General features: G+C 44.3%; 2 protein-coding genes across 2 annotated transcripts; both read left to right on the top strand.

Moving 5' to 3' along the window:
* Positions 1-85: 85 nt before the first annotated feature.
* Positions 86-5,160, top strand: NR0B2 (nuclear receptor subfamily 0 group B member 2). Its single transcript, XM_083751265.1, has 2 exons — positions 86-806; positions 3,883-5,160. The coding sequence occupies exons 1-2, from the start codon at positions 284-286 to the stop codon at positions 4,140-4,142; spliced, it is 783 nt and encodes a 260-aa protein (XP_083607391.1). The 5' UTR covers positions 86-283; the 3' UTR covers positions 4,143-5,160.
* A 2,580-nt stretch (positions 5,161-7,740) lies between these two features.
* On the top strand, positions 7,741-15,669 carry GPATCH3 (G-patch domain containing 3). The gene is given in 8 exon segments (XM_083753042.1): positions 7,741-8,146; positions 8,562-8,989; positions 10,124-10,238; positions 10,241-10,303; positions 11,295-11,354; positions 12,905-13,026; positions 13,307-13,434; positions 15,374-15,669. Coding segments are annotated over 8 exon segments (1,521 nt in total). The 5' UTR covers positions 7,741-7,755; the 3' UTR covers positions 15,588-15,669.
* Positions 15,670-17,044: the final 1,375 nt, after the last annotated feature.

Below are 17,044 nucleotides of genomic sequence, written 5' to 3'. Positions count from 1 at the left end.
TGTTTTTCAATGAGCTGCTGCTACTCGTCAAAGGAAGGTCAAGGCCGCTGAAGGGGGGTGGTTTCATTCACCCTGCCGGGGCCTTATAAGCAGAGCTGAGAAGCAACAGCCACCATTGCTGGAAGGACAAAAAGAGGGTGTGAAGTGAAGAGAAGGTGCCAGGTCCCTATAGCATAAAAAAGTACCAAGAAGCTCTACAACGGGACCGGATACGCTCAGCAGGACCAGATAAAGCATTTGCTCTCCCAAGCAGCAATCCTGCAAGCCGCCCTCCGACGTGGAGATGGAGTACGAGAGGTGTTCCTGCCACCACGAAGAGAACCAGAACGCCATCCTCTACACCCTCCTGAGCCAGAACCTGAGCCATCACAGGGACAGCCACAGCCCTTCCCAGAAGCGTTGCTTGTGCCAGAAGCGCCGCACCGTCTGCCTCCAGACCCCTCAAGCCACCTGCCAAGCGGCGTCTGATGTCTTGGTGAAGACCATCAGCTTCATGAAGAACTTGCCTTCCTTCCAGCTCCTGCCCTGGAAAGACCAGCTCCTGCTGCTGGACAGCTGCTGGGCTCCCCTCTTCCTTCTGGGCTTGGTCCAGGAGATGGTGACCTTTGAGGTGATGGAGACCCCAGCCCCCAGCATGCTGGAGAGGATCCTCCTCGATGGCCCGTGTAAGAGGCAGGAGCTGCAGAGGGCGCAGCCCACCCTGGCCAGCGTTCAGCGTCTCCAGTGCAGCCTGAACTCTTTCTGGAGCCTGGACCTGAGCCCTAAAGAGTACGCCTATCTGAAGGGCGCAATTCTGTTCAACCCCGGTAAGTGCCACTGGACCCTCGCATAGCAAAGGAGCCCTTTGTAAAGGCCATTGCTTTTCATTGACAGTAGAATAAAAGGGCCAGAATCATAACAGTGCATGTTAGGGATGTGTTTTCCATAGGCTGCATTCTGAGTCAAGAACTTTGAATCGATTTCATCAAATGCATTTTTAGCCAATTATCTGATAAGGGTAAAAAAAATGATTCTTGTTAAAGCTTTAATAAAAGTTACAAATACCAAAAAACAAGGAATTAAAATACGTCATGAAAAAAGTTATAAGTGCAAAGAGAATGAAAATACAAGGTGGGGAAAGAAAGCTAAAGAAAGAATGGATTATGTGAAATATTCCATGGTGGGATACAGATTCGTATTTACACAAAGCATATAAAGTGTCGCCAAATAAAATTATATTTGGTAAGAATGTACCAACCATGAGATTCTTTGGACATATAAATTACAAACAACCACCAAACAGATGCGAAGTCTGTGGGTTCTGCATCACCCCTGGTGGTGTGTATCTTATGGGTCTGTTTTTCAGAGATTGAAATAGACATGACTTTTTTGAGGCATGAGTACAAACAGTAGCAAGATGCATCCTCCCATCCTTAAGAAATTAATGAGTGGCAGTAAATATAAAAATTGTTTACAAATAAGATCAGTGCTGGCATAATGAAAAATACATTAAAAATAGATTTTAAAAATATTTCCAAAACAAGAAGCATCCTATGTACTAGTAGCAAACTCTTTTCTGCAAGTGTGGGTCCTTGCGCAGTCAAAACAGAACCACCTACTCACCAGAGGTGAGCGATTAACGGACTTTGGAGAACCCTAACTACAGAAGTAAACAAGCCCAGAGGGAGACAGGCTCAAATGGGACCCCTGAAACGTTCAAGTGGGAAGTAATTATGCTCAGTGAACACAGAGCCCTGACTGATGGTATGGGAGAAAGGACCGATGTGGTGCAGTGGTAAGTGTGTCAGACTAGGACCTGGGGGACCAGGGGTCAAATCCCCAATTGGCCATGATGCTCACTGGATGACCTTGGGCCAGTCACTGCCTCTGAGCCTAACCTACCTTACATGGTTATTGTGGGGGATTAAATGAAGAGGGGGAGAACCATGTGTGCTAACTTGAGCTCCTTGGAGAAAAAGGTGGGATATAAATAAATAATAGAATTGAGGGGTTTTTTTGGTTGGTTGGCTGGTTGGTTGTTTTTAAGAGCCCATGGTTGGTGGGAACCCATGCTGCAGCATTTGGTTGCGTGTCCCACTTGTTCTTCCTTTAGGTGATAATATCCATGCGTCAAAAGAAGCATAATCTTAAAGGAGAACTTCTTCCATCTATGAGAGAAGGGAGACTGCTTCATTTAAGATGGTGCTTGCAAAATGCAGTCTTCACACATGCCTGTTTCTGGTGGCTTTTTGAAAACAAAATCTTTTGGTTAATTAAATGGATCCACCTTTTTCGTTGATCCTAACTTGCTTTTTATCAAGGAACCAGTGCAACCTTAGGTTTTCATGCTAGAAATGAACAGGTAGTTCATAGTCTAAGCAAGAGCATTTCCCTAGGGTCTGGATGAATCCTCACTGGCAAAAGATTATCACACACCTTTCTGCTACAAAGTGGTGGAGAGCTCCAGGCTGGTTTTGCTGAGTTGGTTTCCTTTGAAGAGGAGAGTAGTGGATACACAGAGTGCTTGTTTTTAAAATCCTGTTGTTTACCGATGTGCAATTGCGCAGTCACGGGCATGGGGGAGGGAGAGGGAAAATCACACAGCGGGCTTGTATCCAACTATGCCATAGAGCACACCTGTTGGAATAAATGGATTTAAGTTAATCGTGTCTATTGATTTCAGTGCTCCTCCTCTGAGTATGAGGTAAGATGAAACTAGATTGCATCCAATTTACCTGCTTCAAGAACCTGAGGTTGAAGCCAACTAAGTTTTGCTCAGAGAGAGAAAAAAATGCCCAGAGTAGATTCACTTAAATTAATGGTGCTAAGTTTGTCATGCCCATTAATGTCAAACACTTTATTGCATTGACATCCTGTTCTTCCTTTAGAAAGTTTAGGGTTGTATATATGGTTCTTCCCACCTTATTCTCACAACAACCCTGTGAGGTAGATTGGATAGTGACTGACTGGTCCCAGATCACCCAGTGAGCTTCAGAGATGAGAGGTGTTTTGAACCCTAGTCTCCCAGGTTTTAATCTGGCATTTTAACCACTGCTGCTTGGCTTAGGACACAGGGTTGTGCCCATTAAGTTTTACTGGACCAAATTACTCTGCCCCAGTGTGGTTTTTTTTTTAAAAAGGGTGACAATTTGTTGCTTCTTAAGAGTGCCTGAATTTCGTTTCTTGAAATGGCTGGCACACATTCCCCATTCCTGCTCTAAACACTATAGCACAGCACTTCATTTTTTCTCCAAAAAATGATAGCTAGGCCTGTAGCCTTCATGAAACCCTCCACTCTAAGCTCCTGAGTTACTGACAGCTGGCAGAGATTAGGTTCTGAGTTTCAAGGCAGAGAAAGCATTCTAGAGCATGTTGATTCTGGATTGGTTTGGTGGCGAAAACAAGAGCCCCGTCAGACAGCAACAATGTTCTGATGAAATCATCCAAGTGAGTCCACCTGAATGCCCTTTGTTTCTTCTGCATCCCCCCCCCCCCCCGCTTCCAGGGCCCAATGCACTGTATCACAACACTTTAATCAGTCATAGCTTCCCCCAAAGAATCCAGGGAAGTGTAGTTTGTTATGGGTGCTGAGTGTTGTTAGGAGACCCTTAATCCCCTCACAGAGCTACAGAGTGGTTTAACAGTCAATCCTTCTTCCCAGGGAACTCTGGGAATTTTAGCTCTGTGAGGGGAAGTAGTGGTTTCCAAACTCCCATCACCCCTTAACTACAGCTCCCAGGATTCACGGAGAGAAGGAATGACTGTTTAAATGTGGTATGATGCTGCTTCAAATGTGTAGTGCAGATGGGGCCCAGTATTGAAGCGTTCAAATCATTTGACGTTTTCACAGAGCCTGTGAATAATCTGAGTTTCCTCTTCTCTCTCCTCTCTCTCCGCTCCCAGACGTGCCTGGTCTTAAGGCTTCCTCGTACATCGAGAGCCTTCAGCGAGAAGCTCAGCGAGCACTCCAAGAAGTCATGACCTTTCTCCACCCAGAGGACCAAGGCCGCTTTGCCCATGTCCTGCTGATCTCCTCCTCGCTGAAATCCATCCCTCCTGCCCTCCTCACTGCCCTTTTCTTCCAACCGGTCATTGGGAATGCAGACATTCTGGAGCTACTGACAGAAATGATGCTGGCAAGAGAGCTCCCTTGGCCACAGTGACTCCAGTTGGGTTGGCTCCCAGGTCACCCACCACATGCTCAGTTTTGCTCCAGTTTCCAAGTGGCAGTGTGCAGTTCATCTGGATCGTGCAGTGGCAGAGAGAGCCTGCCTCCTAGTGATGACTTTTCAGACAAAGGGGCTACTGGATGGCAGATCTTAGAATACAAAGGGACGTACAGCCTTCCATTAGGGAGTGAGGCAGCCATCTCAGGCAACAAGTGGAGGGTGGAGACACAGTGAAGAAATATAGTTCTTTGTGAGCCCTTCAGGCTATCCTGTGCTCCTAAACTAGCTTGTCCCATCACCAGTGCTGAAATAAGATTCAGCTGCTAATCCAATGAGCTGCTTTTTGCAGAAAGGTGGTGGGCAAGCATTTTGTCCTTCGTCTACAGCAGGAAAATGTGTTGATCTGGCCCTGATTACAGTCAGTGGTGCAGTTCAGGAATGTTATTCTGTGGGCTCCAATGGTTTTACAGGAGCGGCCCCCACTCTGCTTTAGATTGTATTATGTATTAAATCTCTTACTTCAGAATGTGATGAGCCAGTCCTGTTGTGTTTGGGAGGAGAAGCACTAGCCCAATCTGTTGAGTGGACTCCAAGTCCACTGCCTGCAAAGTCCTGGCCTTGGGAGCTGCTGTTCCTGTAACCAAAGTATTTAGTTGGAACATAGTTTCTGTGACTGGTGGCTCTGTCTATTTCTCTTCACCCTTTGCTTGCCATGACATTCAGAACAGCTTTCAGAAACCGTAATTCCTCTTGCCTGCTATTCATCACACTATCCATATAAAAGCTGCCCTCCCTGATTTTGCTAGACTCCAGCCTACCCTCACATGTAGTGCCCATTTGCTCCAGTTTGTAGTACACGGGATGAGACCATCTTGGCATAAACTTTGGGTGTCAGTATTTTGTAGATGGATGCTTTCTTGTAATTTGTGTGTAAAACTAAGATGTGCTAAGTTATTATTTTTTAAAAAACACCACCTCAACAATGAATAAAACGTTTTTGCAATTTGGACAATTGCTGGTGTCATTTTGAAGACTGGAGGGATTTGGGCTGATCAATAGTTTAACACCAAGGGATAATAAAGATATTGTGTCCAAAATCTGTTTCTTTTCAAATTTTAGAGCAATATATGTCTGTTTTGGAATTCACACATCATCCACAAATGTCCCACTTAGGCTGCCCAAATCCTTCACCAAATGTTCATCGGTAGAGACACCATAGTTGACTACAGCATGTTGCTTGTCCACACTACATGACTGCAAATCAGCTCACTGTCTCTTTTTCTACCAAAAATCATAACAGAACCTGATTGCATTATAAAGTAGACCATATGTACAGCTGAGGGTGCCAGGTTCTGCATGTCTCCTGAGAGTCTGTCTGTAGTGATTATATTTCCAGCAAAAGATGATATCACCATGCGCTGAGCTATCCTATATGAATCATGCTGAAAGGAGAGAGACTCCATGATTCTAACAGTACAGTATTGGCACAGATACATCTAAGCAGTTTGTGTGACATCATTCATGACGGCATCTCTTTCACAATGGTGGTGTATCTTATGTTGCACCAACAGGGTGGGGATTCTGTCGTATCCTATAGTCCAGGAATGAGAAACCTTTTCCATCCCAAAGGCTTCATTCCCTTTTGGGCAACCTTTGAACTACATGCCAGTGATGGGTGGGGCCAGAGGCAAAAGTGGACAGAGCAACTAACTTTACCATTGTCTAGCAAGCTAGTTTCCATGCACACACATCCCACTCAATCCTCTATGCAGACAAGCAAAAGCTATTTTCAGAATTCAGACACATTTCAAACCAGCAGAAACATCCAGGAAGGGTGAGAAGGGTAAGAAGTGTGGTCTCAGGCAGGAATGTGGCCTGGGCAGAGTCCTAGACAAAGAGGCCTGGCCCTTGTGTCTGAGGTTCCCCATCTCTGCTCTAACCGCTCAGCAGGAGTATCTTAGTTACAGGATGATGCTGTTAATCAACTTTAGTTGCTCCCATTAGCCAATGGAGACATTCTGAATAGCCAGAGCTCTGCTTCTAAGGTAAATTGATGCCTCAATATTCAACAATCTAGCCCGCACATTGCAATAATTTAATTGTTGTTGTTGTCATCTTCAAGTTCACACCAGTCCAAAGCAACTTCTGAAATGAAATTTAGAAGGAATTCTCAATTTATTAGCAGTTGTACTTTCTCTTCCGCAAGGTCCCTGGCCCATCATTTCTTGTCAAAACACAAATCTAGAACATGGGGTTGGTCAAGAGGGGATAAACCAATTTAGGATGTTTGTATTGAGTTCCTAATTTTCAACTCATGCTCATAGTTTTGATTAGGACTAAAGAGTACTAACTACCCTATCCCCACACTCAAGCACAGGTAGAGTAGCCTAGTTATCTCCTCCCATTCCCATATTGTGTACTTTCCAGTTGTACAAGGGGGCATCCAATTTTTTCATTATGTGTTTCCATTGCAGATGCATATTGAATGTCTCTGAAGGATACCATGTATCTATTGACTAGTAGAATGCCAGCCCTTGGTACTGAATGCAAGTTGTCGAACATAATCCATCCCGGAAGCCTGTTCGGCTTCCAAAATGTTTGACAAACGAGGTGTGGCTTCCGATTGGTTGCAAGAGCTTACTGCACTCAAGCAGAAGCTGTGTCAGACATTCAGCTTCTGAAAAACATTTGAAAACTGGAGCATTTACTTCCAGGTTTTCAGCGTCCGGGAGCTGAAACTTTCCAAAACGGAGCCGTTTGGGAGCCGAGGTCTGACTGCACAGTAGTGACCTGGAGGAACTCGATTTCAAGTTTGTAAGTGTAAAAATATGTATTTTTTTAAGTGTTTGGCATATAAGCTACGCTTATTTAGCAGGCTGTACTTCCCTGCAAGCTAATAGATCTGGCAAGATGGCATGCTTTTCTTGCTTCTCCACTAACACTATGAAAAAGAAAGTGTACCTAGTTCTAATTTATAAGCATATACCAGGGAATAACTGGATAGTTTCTTCCCCACTCCCTACAAAATTAAATCTGTACCCAGGAATATGATCAGTAGAAGTTTTATATTTTTAAAAAGAACTATGAGATGCTCCCCCGCCAGCGTAGCAGGACTCCTGTGCCTATTTATAGGCAGGAATTCAACAGCTGCACCATTTCCCATGCTGAGGGTGAAGGGAAGCTGCACCTGTCCAATTTCAGCCTGTCCCGCAGCTGCTAAAAGTACAAAAAAAATTGTGCGTGGCAGCCACCATTTAGAGCTCCAATATGAAAGTTTAAAAGGTGGACGCCAGACGCAAAGAGGGTCCAGCAGCTGTCACACTTCAGCCTCAAGATCATGTGGTTAACTGGAGAAGGCCCACAGAGACGATGCAAAGAGCAAGCTCGAGGTCCCTCCGTCCTGACCACCAGAAGGATCATAGAGACTAGACCATACAACCCAAATTCCGTTCGCCCACAGAGTGGGTCGCTCTATCCATTGGCACGTCTATGTCTGGCACGTGACTCTAACAGTGCCTAGCCTTTTTCATCTCTGTGGTTTATGATTGGCATCGTCGGGAAAGGAGCCTGGCGTGACGCCATTACCTTGCGCCGCTGACACGGTCATATGCTGTCTCCGTCTCACGTGACGCGGTTCCGGTGTTGCAAGATGGCGGTGCCCACCACTGACCCTCTTTCCCTCCAGCCCTGCGGCCGATATTGCCTTATCAGTTGCGTTCCGGCCCAGCTTCGCTCCACCGATCTCCGTTTCTACTTCAGCCAGTTCATCGAGGCCGGTGGCTTCCTCTGCTTCCATTACCGCCATCGCCCTGAACGTATAGAGGGTCCGAGCGCTCCTTCCCGGCCAGGCCCGACCTGCTGCTGCCTGGTGGCGGTGAAGCCCGGCTGGTCCCGCCGCTTGGTCCGTATGTACTCGGGAAAGCGCTGGATCGACGCTCAGGGAGAGACGTTGCCCGGCCGGTGCCTTATACGAAGGGTTCGGGTTTCCTTTGACAAAGGTACTGAGAGGCAAGAAGGAGAGGTGCCTTTGATATATTTGAGCTTTGAATAAAAGCATTATGGATGGCACTTACTGCATTTTATAGCATTTTGGGCCCATTTATTTCATTTCCTCTCCCCATTTACAAGTCAGTGAGATGGTGTCTTTATGTATCTAACGAATTTGGCTTTAGCCCATTACGGTTTATGGCCACGTTAGAACTGTTAGTCTTGTAAAGAGCATAAGACTTTTCATGTGTGTTTGCTGTAGTAGATGGACTCTGCTGTCATTCTGGGAAACACTTTGTTCCTTTCGGCTGGGGAGAGTAGAATGAGACTGAAGCAAAGATATGTAAGTGGTATACTGATGTAATACAAGTTGGTGGGTTACTGCTAAGTGATTTTTCTTGCCCCTTGTGTTTATAATTTTTACAGATGCTGAAACGCTCTCCTATAAGACTAAAAAGGAGCTCCGCACATCCTCAAATGAAACTTTCACTGAGGATGATTTAAAACGGCTTCCTGAACTAAACCCACCATCTTTCATGCCCTGTGGGAATGTGGGAACTCCTTTGAGTGTCTTTTTAGATCTCATTAAAGCCTGCAGGATGCCTTCTCGTGCTATCAAGAAGCTGCGGTTGCAGTTTCCCAGAACTGGCTCTTCTCGCAGGTATGGAAATGTACCATTTTCATATGAAGAAACCGAGACTATTGTAGAAGAGGAACGAGTTTACACAGCTTCAGGAGAGGAGATAACAGAAGGGGGAGACCTATCAAGAGTGAGCACGGCCAATCAAGGCAATGGCATGGCAGAGAGATACTTGAATGATCCAGAGAGTGAAGCAGAAGCTGAGTTGGATGATGTAAGTAGTTTTTTTTTCCTAATTACACAATGTCATGTTATGTGCTTATAGCTATTTTAGAGATGTAATTATATTATGTTGTAAGGAAGAAGGAAATGTGCTAATACTTATTCATCCTTACAAGTTGCGAAATATGTTATTTTATGAATCTGAAAACTAATGTGACCCACACAAATGAGCCTGTGGACTGCGTTTTGAATCAAGGTTTTCCCATTCTTCAGGGTAGCAGCTGCCCATAATGATAATGTTAGGTAGAAAGGTTGTGCTGGAATTCTTGTACTCTAGCTGAAAAAAATATTTTACTCATTAAAACCTCAGAATTGATGATCTTCTGGGAGAATCAAAACTGTTAATTCTGACATTTTGTAATGTCCCCCTTATTCATTCTGCCAAGCTTGCTTTTATTCTAACTGTATAGCTCCATTAGCCCATCACACTGCAAGCTAGGTGCTTAACTGGAAAATACTTTGTAACCAAACTGAGGCTATGGCAAGGAGGTGTGGGTTGACTGGTTTAATATGAATACTAGTTCACAGCCAAGGGTGACTGCTTTGCACTAAAGGAACCTGTGGTCTCTTAAGATGCAAATTGTATATACACATGCATGGTAGAGAATAGGGTGACAGGAGGAAACTATGATAAAAGAATGCAAGTAAGATACTAACGATAGAGATGAGAAGACCATCTCCTGTAACCTGATTCTGCCAACTCTCCTACATAGAAAAGATCCTGTTACTACCCAGCCTGGTTCCCATCCCTTAAAAACTTTTTACTGCCTGTTAAAGATCTCTCCACATTTTAAATCCGTTGGCCTTTGTGCATAATGATAACTTTATGGCATTCATTAAGCCATAAAAAATGTTTAAAAATAGTGTCCACCACAATGAAGGGTCTTGGCAGAACTATAGTGAGTCCATAATCATACATATAATAAGCTTCTAAAAACCAGTCTATTATGTTTCTGTGCTCCTAATTTCTCCGTCTCCTGAAGTTCAAGATGAGTTCTGTCTGAGCAGGCCCTTAGCAGTGAGCTTATTACGACTAGGCCCAGTGAAACTGAGGAAGTGGGCAATGAGGGGAAACTGGCCTAAACCTTTCCTGTATTTGTCCCCACCCCACCCCCTTCTGCTACAGGATGACGATGACAGATGCGAAGAGTGGGAGCGGCACGAGGCTTTGCATGAGGATGTCACCAGCCAGGAGCGCACAAAGGAACGTTTGTTTGAGGAGGAGATTGAACTGAAGTGGGAGAAGGGGGCTCTGGGTTGGTCTTCTACACAGATGCGCAGCACTGGCAAGAAGAAGAAGAAGGAGGTAACCCTGAACAACACATCCTGGATTTGATTCTACTTTGTTGCTGAGAGCTGGGATAGAGTGTGCATCAGCGTAGTCTTTGTGAACTCATGGCCCATCTCCAGATAGACAGTTTGCAAAATCCCTCATTAATAAGACATGTCTGAGACACTTTTATGCAAAAATATCAAGAATGTAGCCATACTGTTTCCTGGCATACTTCTTGTCTTGCTCTCTACTGGAGTCTGTCACTTCTTCCCCTGATATCTCTTGCTGTTCTGTTGTTTATCCTCCAATGGTCCAAGTCCACTGATATCTTTCCCTGCCCCCTTTCATTGACCACTGTGTGTTTTTTACTTCCTGGTGCACGAGGCCTCCGCTCTTCATTTATTTCCCATGACCTAAACATGGAGCATGAAAACCCAGATGGCACTGGCAAGAATAAGGTTCTTTTCACTGCTGCTGCTGCTGCTGCTGCTGCTGCTGCTGCTACAGCTACAGCTACAGCTACAGCTACAGCTACAGCTACAGCTACAGCTACAGCTACAGCTACAGCTACAGCAGGCCCTACAAAGAATTATCCTGGGCAGTTCTATCCAGGGCAGTTCAGCATGTTTGCTAAATTGGTGAAGTGGTCAAGAGAACCTAATAGATTAGGTCATGGTGATTATAAGGGGAATCTTCAAAGCTACATTTGGGGTTAATAGTTATGTCTGCAATAAGCTCTCTGAAGAGAGGGCTTTCTCCCCATCTCTAAATATTTCAGCCTTAGTGAGAGCTGCTTGTCCTGGAGTAAATCCCTGTACAAAAGGGGAGGAATGGGGCTGAGATTTTTAGGATGCTGAACTCTGGATCTATGTTCAGCATGTCCTGCATAAAATTAATCCTGCAGTCTTTGGTGTGGAAGAGGAGCATGATCGTAATGTGGGAAAGGGGAGGATGATCTTAATGTAACACTCATCTGCAATAAGCCAATACCTCCTGCTTGATGTCTTAACTTTTCTTTTGGCAGATTTTGATGAGCAGACAGCGGACGACTGGGATGTGGACATGAGCATCTACTATGATAAAGGTACTTGAGCTAAGGGCTGTTGATCTGTGATGCAAGGAATGGACAGAACCTAAACTAGTGCCTCATGCTGTACTTGAGGCTGCTGTTAATGCATTTTGGAAGCTTTAGCTTCTGCAACTACTTGGCTTGCCTTCCTGGCCTACATGGGGCATCACAAACATATTGCACTAGGGCTCCAGCATTTCCACTGGCACCCTTCAGTCTTCCAGACACAATTCAAGGTGCTGGGGCTTGTGTGTGTTTGTGTTAGTCATCCTGCTGTGCTGTGATCAGATTTCAGAGAACATGCTCTAGTGTCAGTTGTAATATGACAAATCTTCCTAGCTGCTATCCTGCCCCAGTATGTGGGCTTAATAGTCCAGAGGTTAGTAGTCCAGAGGTTAGTAGTCCAGAGGTTGGACTACAGCTCCCATCAGCCCTAATCAGTGTGGCCACAGGTTATGGGTGTTGGATATTGCAGTGCAGCAGCATCTGAAGGGTGGCAGGTTCCCTTGCAACATCCTACATACTCCTCTACCCTGGTTGGCACCTTCCTACTCCAACCTCTGAACAGGAACCAGTTCCTTTCTTCACGACCACCCCTTCCAAGCCCTGTTTAGAATTGCCTACCTCATAATTTTGGTGTTTAAAAATGAATGACAACAAATTCACCCCAAAATGGATTCCCACTTCCTCCCAAGCAAGTGAAACTGTTCCAGATTAGTAAAATCTGCAAAGCTTTTACTTGAACCCAGCATAACAAGTATTAGGCTATTGTTTCTCTCATTGTGGTCGCTAAGGCTAAAGATGACTGAGAGGAGAAGGACTCTCTTTATGTTCTCAATGCCTCTTGTTGTTTAAAACGTTTATATGCCACTTTTCAAAGCAACTAACATAAAATCAGCAGCGCTTAGTACAGTGGTACCTCGCAAGAAGAAATTAATTCAATCTGCAAGTTTCTTTGTCTTGTGAATTTTTCGTCTTGCGAAGCACGGATGCACCCTGGTATTAACGGTTTTAAGAAAAAGGAAACAAACTCGCAAGACGTTTTCGTCTTGCGAAGCAAGCCCATAGGGAAATTCGTCTTGCGAAGCAACTCAAAAAACAAAAAACTCTTTTGTCTTGCGAGTTTTTCGTCTTACGAGGCATTCGTCTTGCGAGGTACCACTGTATAACAGAAACAGTTCAATCAATCAGTCAATATTTATTTCGGTCATAGGCCAGACAGTAACAGAAACAGTTTAAAAATGTGGTGGCTATATTAAGGTGGCAAAGCTCCAATGAAGAATTTGTGGTGGTTGCTCTTATAGTCTCTCTCTTAAAAAAAAAGATTCTGGACCAATGAACATCTGAAGCTGTTTTACACTCAAGCTCTTTGTCCACCTAAGCCCAGTACTATTTGCTTGACAGGAAGTGGCTCTGCGAGGTCTCTGTTATAGTCCTTTCCCAGACCTTTTGCCTGCTCTCTTTTTAACCAGAGATGAACCTGGGCCTTCTGCATACACTTGCTCTGCCACTAAGCTCAGGTCTTCATGGGGAGACAATGATAACAGGGTTTCCATTCATTCCAGATGGTGGTGACAAGGATGCCCGGGATTTGGTCCAGATGCGGTTTGAGCAGAGACTCCGGGATGGTTTGGAAGATGGGTCTGTTCTGAGCCAACAAATTGGAAACTTTGAAAAATACACCAAGGTAAGACTAAAAAAAGGGAAGAACATAGAAACATCTGAACTTATTTTGATTTGAAAAATCCCTATTGTAAGAGCCTGGGGATCTGAACCGCATTAATGCGTTTAATACAAAGGGCAGGGGGTTGTTGTGCTGTATTGGGTCTGCTGCTGATAATGGCCTTTTTTTTGGAGTGCCAATCATTCTTAATCTGGTTCTGATGCTAAGTGTCCTTAGCAATCACTCTCTTTGTTCTGGGATTGATAGAAGAATCTCTAAAGTAACATATTTTTTTCCTCCCCAGGGTATCGGCAGGAAAGTGATGGAGAGGCAAGGCTGGACTGAGGGTCTTGGGCTGGGAAGCAGCAACTCAGGGATGACTGAAGCACTAGACAATGAAGGCCAGAATCCCAAATGCAAGAGGGGTTTGGGGTAAGTGAAGAGTGTCCTTTAAAAATACATGCAGTTGAGACATTCAGCCTCTCCACCTATATAAAATAAATAAAGATACAGTCATACCTCAAGTTGAATGCGCTTCGGGTTGAACGCATTCGAGTTGCGCTCTGTGGCAACCCGGAAGTAACGGAGCACATTACTTCCGGGTTTCGCCGCTCGCGCATGCGCAGACACTCAAAATGATGTCACGCACATGTGCGGAAGCGGCGAAACGCGACCCGCGCACGCACAAAGGCGCCGTCGTGTCTTGCGTTCTGTTCAGGATGCGAACGGGGCTCCAGAATGGATCCCGTTTGCATCCCGAGGTACCACTGTAATAATATTTATTTATTATTACATTTATATCCCACCTTTTGTTCAAGGAGCTCTAGGTGGCATGCATGGGTCTTCCTCTCCCCCTTTTATCCTCACAGCAACCTTGTGAGATAGGTTAGGCTAAGAGACACTTGCTGTGGGGGATTTGCACCTGCTTGTTTCCAGTCTTGGTCAAAACTAACCACTACAGTAGTACACTGGCTAAGGGAGAGTGACTAGAAATGATGGTAAGAACAGGCAGCCACCTAGGACCCAGGAACTCTGCACTTTTCTCACCCCTTTCCTCTCCTCAACACAAAACACTGGAATTTTGGGCAAATGTTGCCTCCATGTTATCCAGTCTGTTTTCACAGCCCTCCCATGAGCCAAACACTTAGATCATAACTCAAGTGAGGAATTCCTTGTCTGCAGCATTTCAGAACCATTGCCTCATGGACATCTTTAATGAAAGCAAGAACATTTCTTCAAGCCTGTTGTGTTTTGTTTTTTAACACACCTTTGCTAGTAAACCTCTTGCTCATCTTGCAGCTGCTCTGAGCAAAGTTTTCATCTTTTAAATTCTGATCATGGATTCCACAAACATATGGTCAAATTAAATTCCCGTTCGCTCTGCTGTGTCTCTGAAGACTTTGTTTAAAGCATTTTAATCCCACTCTTCAGACAAAAAAGGCTCCCAGGGCAACTTACAAAGGTTGATAGGACAGTCCCTGCTCTCAGATGTACCCTGTAAATGACAAAGGGACTGGGGAAGCGACTCAGTGCACTCTTTTTTAGAGTTCTTGTAATGACCTGCAGCATGCATTTCTAGGAGAGGAGAAGTCAAAAGTTACTTATCTTTCAGCAGAGCTAATGTAGAGGCCCTGCAGTTCCATAATCACCCCTCTTCTTTGTTTTTATTTTTAATTTCATTTCAATACTATATTGCTTTATATTTTTAAGAAAAGAATCTCAAAGCTGTTTAGAACCTACATTAAAACATCAAATAAAACAATCCAGAATAAAACATTAGAGAAGAAAGTAAAATATAAAGTAAACATTCAAAGCAACATAATTAACAGAAAACGAAAATATTATCTTAAAACATTTCACAGTAAAACATTACAAAGGAGGTCAGCTACAGAATGTACATTCAATGCAGCAAAGTTAACAAAAAAACTTTAAACATTTCAAAAGGAAACATTACTAAAGAAAGTCAAATATAAAACACACTTTTAAAATAGCATAATTAGCAAGCAAATAAAATATAAGTATAGAGCAAATCTGCTGCTGTTGCTTTCAATCCTTCCGGTGGTAGTTCATGGTAGGTGATGGCTGTAAAAGCTCAGGCCCGATGATCTGGTTCTGTAGTAAGAGAAAGCCAAGGTAGTCTTTGGCTTTTTCAGCAGCCTCGTAGCTGGAGTCAGCCAGGGCCCCGCCCTCCCAGTCCACCAGTCCAGGTGGCAGAGAGCAGGTCTTCCAGCTTCACAGCCAAGAATGGCTGCTGTAGATGATAACTAAGGGAGGAGCCCGGTGGTCTTCCTGCAAAGCTGATGTAGGGGCTTTGCAGTCCAGTCTCTTTCCCTGTACCTGATGGAACCTTTCTTTTATTGCTTTTCTGTAGGTACCATGGTGAGAGGCTCCAGACTTTCACCAAGCCCAAGAAGCCTCGTGGGGACAACAGCATCCTCATCTCCACCATCTATGATGACCCTTATCCTGTGGATGCAGAAGAGCAGTTGCTCCGGCGCCAGCTACCAATCAGTATGAAGCATCGCCAAGATGTGGCATTTGGCCGTGCCATGCATGGTGTTCATCACAGTTCCAGTTCCTCATGAAGGGGCTGCTAGCCAGGAATGGCTTTCGGACTATGTTGCAGCAATGTTTGCTTTTGTAAATAATTTTTTTTAATTAACAAAAGTTGCCAAATAAAGGGCAAAATGTTTAGTATTTATTATTTAGGGTTTTTTATCAATATGGGTGCATCCTGGTGCTTGTAAACTAAATTAAAGGGTTCTTGCTTGTGTTTCTTTTGGGTTGCCACAAGATCCATGCTGCGTTACATCATGCTTAGCTAATCAGTGGCCTTTATCAAGAATAATATCCTCCATGCGCCATTGCTCTAATGCAGAGAACCATTCCTAGCAAGAAATAGGAAAGGAAAGCAGTATTTGTTGCAGGGGGGGGCGGTATATTGTTGCTGTGGAGAGAAGAGAGAAGTGGGACTCCTGGATGAATAAATACAGAAATTTCCACAACTTTATCAGTAGTGCGATTTTAACCTTGCTGGACTGGGAGTAATAAAATAAAGTGGTCTATAATATTTCTTAGAACTTCTTTCAAGGAAGCATACACAGTGTTTTGCCATTGTATCGTCTCAACAACCCCATGAGACCTTAGAATCACTCAGAAAATGAGATCCATATTTGAGGAGCAATTTGAGGCCAGGTCTCCCTGCTCCAGGTCTGTGCTGGGTGGTGTTTAGCATCCTAAAGCCACCATGGATAACTTTAGTGGGTTTTTATGGTTTATCCTGCCCTTCAAGTTCCTCAAATGGCCTGCGTAATGTGTTCTGCTGCTCTCATTTTGTCCTTGCCAACAACCCTTTGGACTTCTATGAAGAAAGTCAAGTTCTTCCATACAGCAGGTCTCACCACTTTGGAACATGATCTATGGATCAGATGTATGTCAATTCACCTTCCATTAATCAGTGCATTTCTGTGTTTTTATTGAGTTCAGCCTTGAACCAATTGCTCTGCGTTCCAGAGCTCAAGATTCTCGCCCCCACACATCCATTATGTCTATCCCACTAACATTTTGCACTTGCTCCTTGTTTGTGTGTGGAGAGGGGAACACACAGCTGGTGCTAACTAGCGAATAAAGACAACATTTATTAGGAAATAAGCTTGCAAAGCATAAAAAAACGCTGCACTGTAGTATAACAAGACCTATGTAGAGCTTCAGAAAACAACAGGCAAGGCTTTTACCTTGCATGATAAAATCAGGACCAATCATTAAAGCTTGCAGACAATAATTCCAATGTTGTTGTAGAAAGCAATGTCTGTATCTTTCACCCGCTGCTTAATTTCTAAAATGAGAAGCGTTGAGTTTCAAATATATCTCAAAAGCCAGCTCATAACGGTCCTGGCAGCTATTTCTGAACGTGACTGACCAGGGTGATGGGAAGACATTCTACCCATGCTTAGATGCACTTATTTGCATAGTTTCTGCACAGCTCCAAAGCAAATTTGGAGGTTAAGCCCTAGTGTGTGCTGGCAGAAAGTCAACCCTGCCT

Source organism: Podarcis gaigeae (genome assembly GCF_964106915.1).
Source record: "Podarcis gaigeae genome assembly, chromosome: 8".
NCBI classification, from domain to species: Eukaryota; Metazoa; Chordata; class Lepidosauria; order Squamata; family Lacertidae; genus Podarcis; species Podarcis gaigeae.
This window is presented reverse-complemented; position numbering and strand designations above follow the sequence as displayed.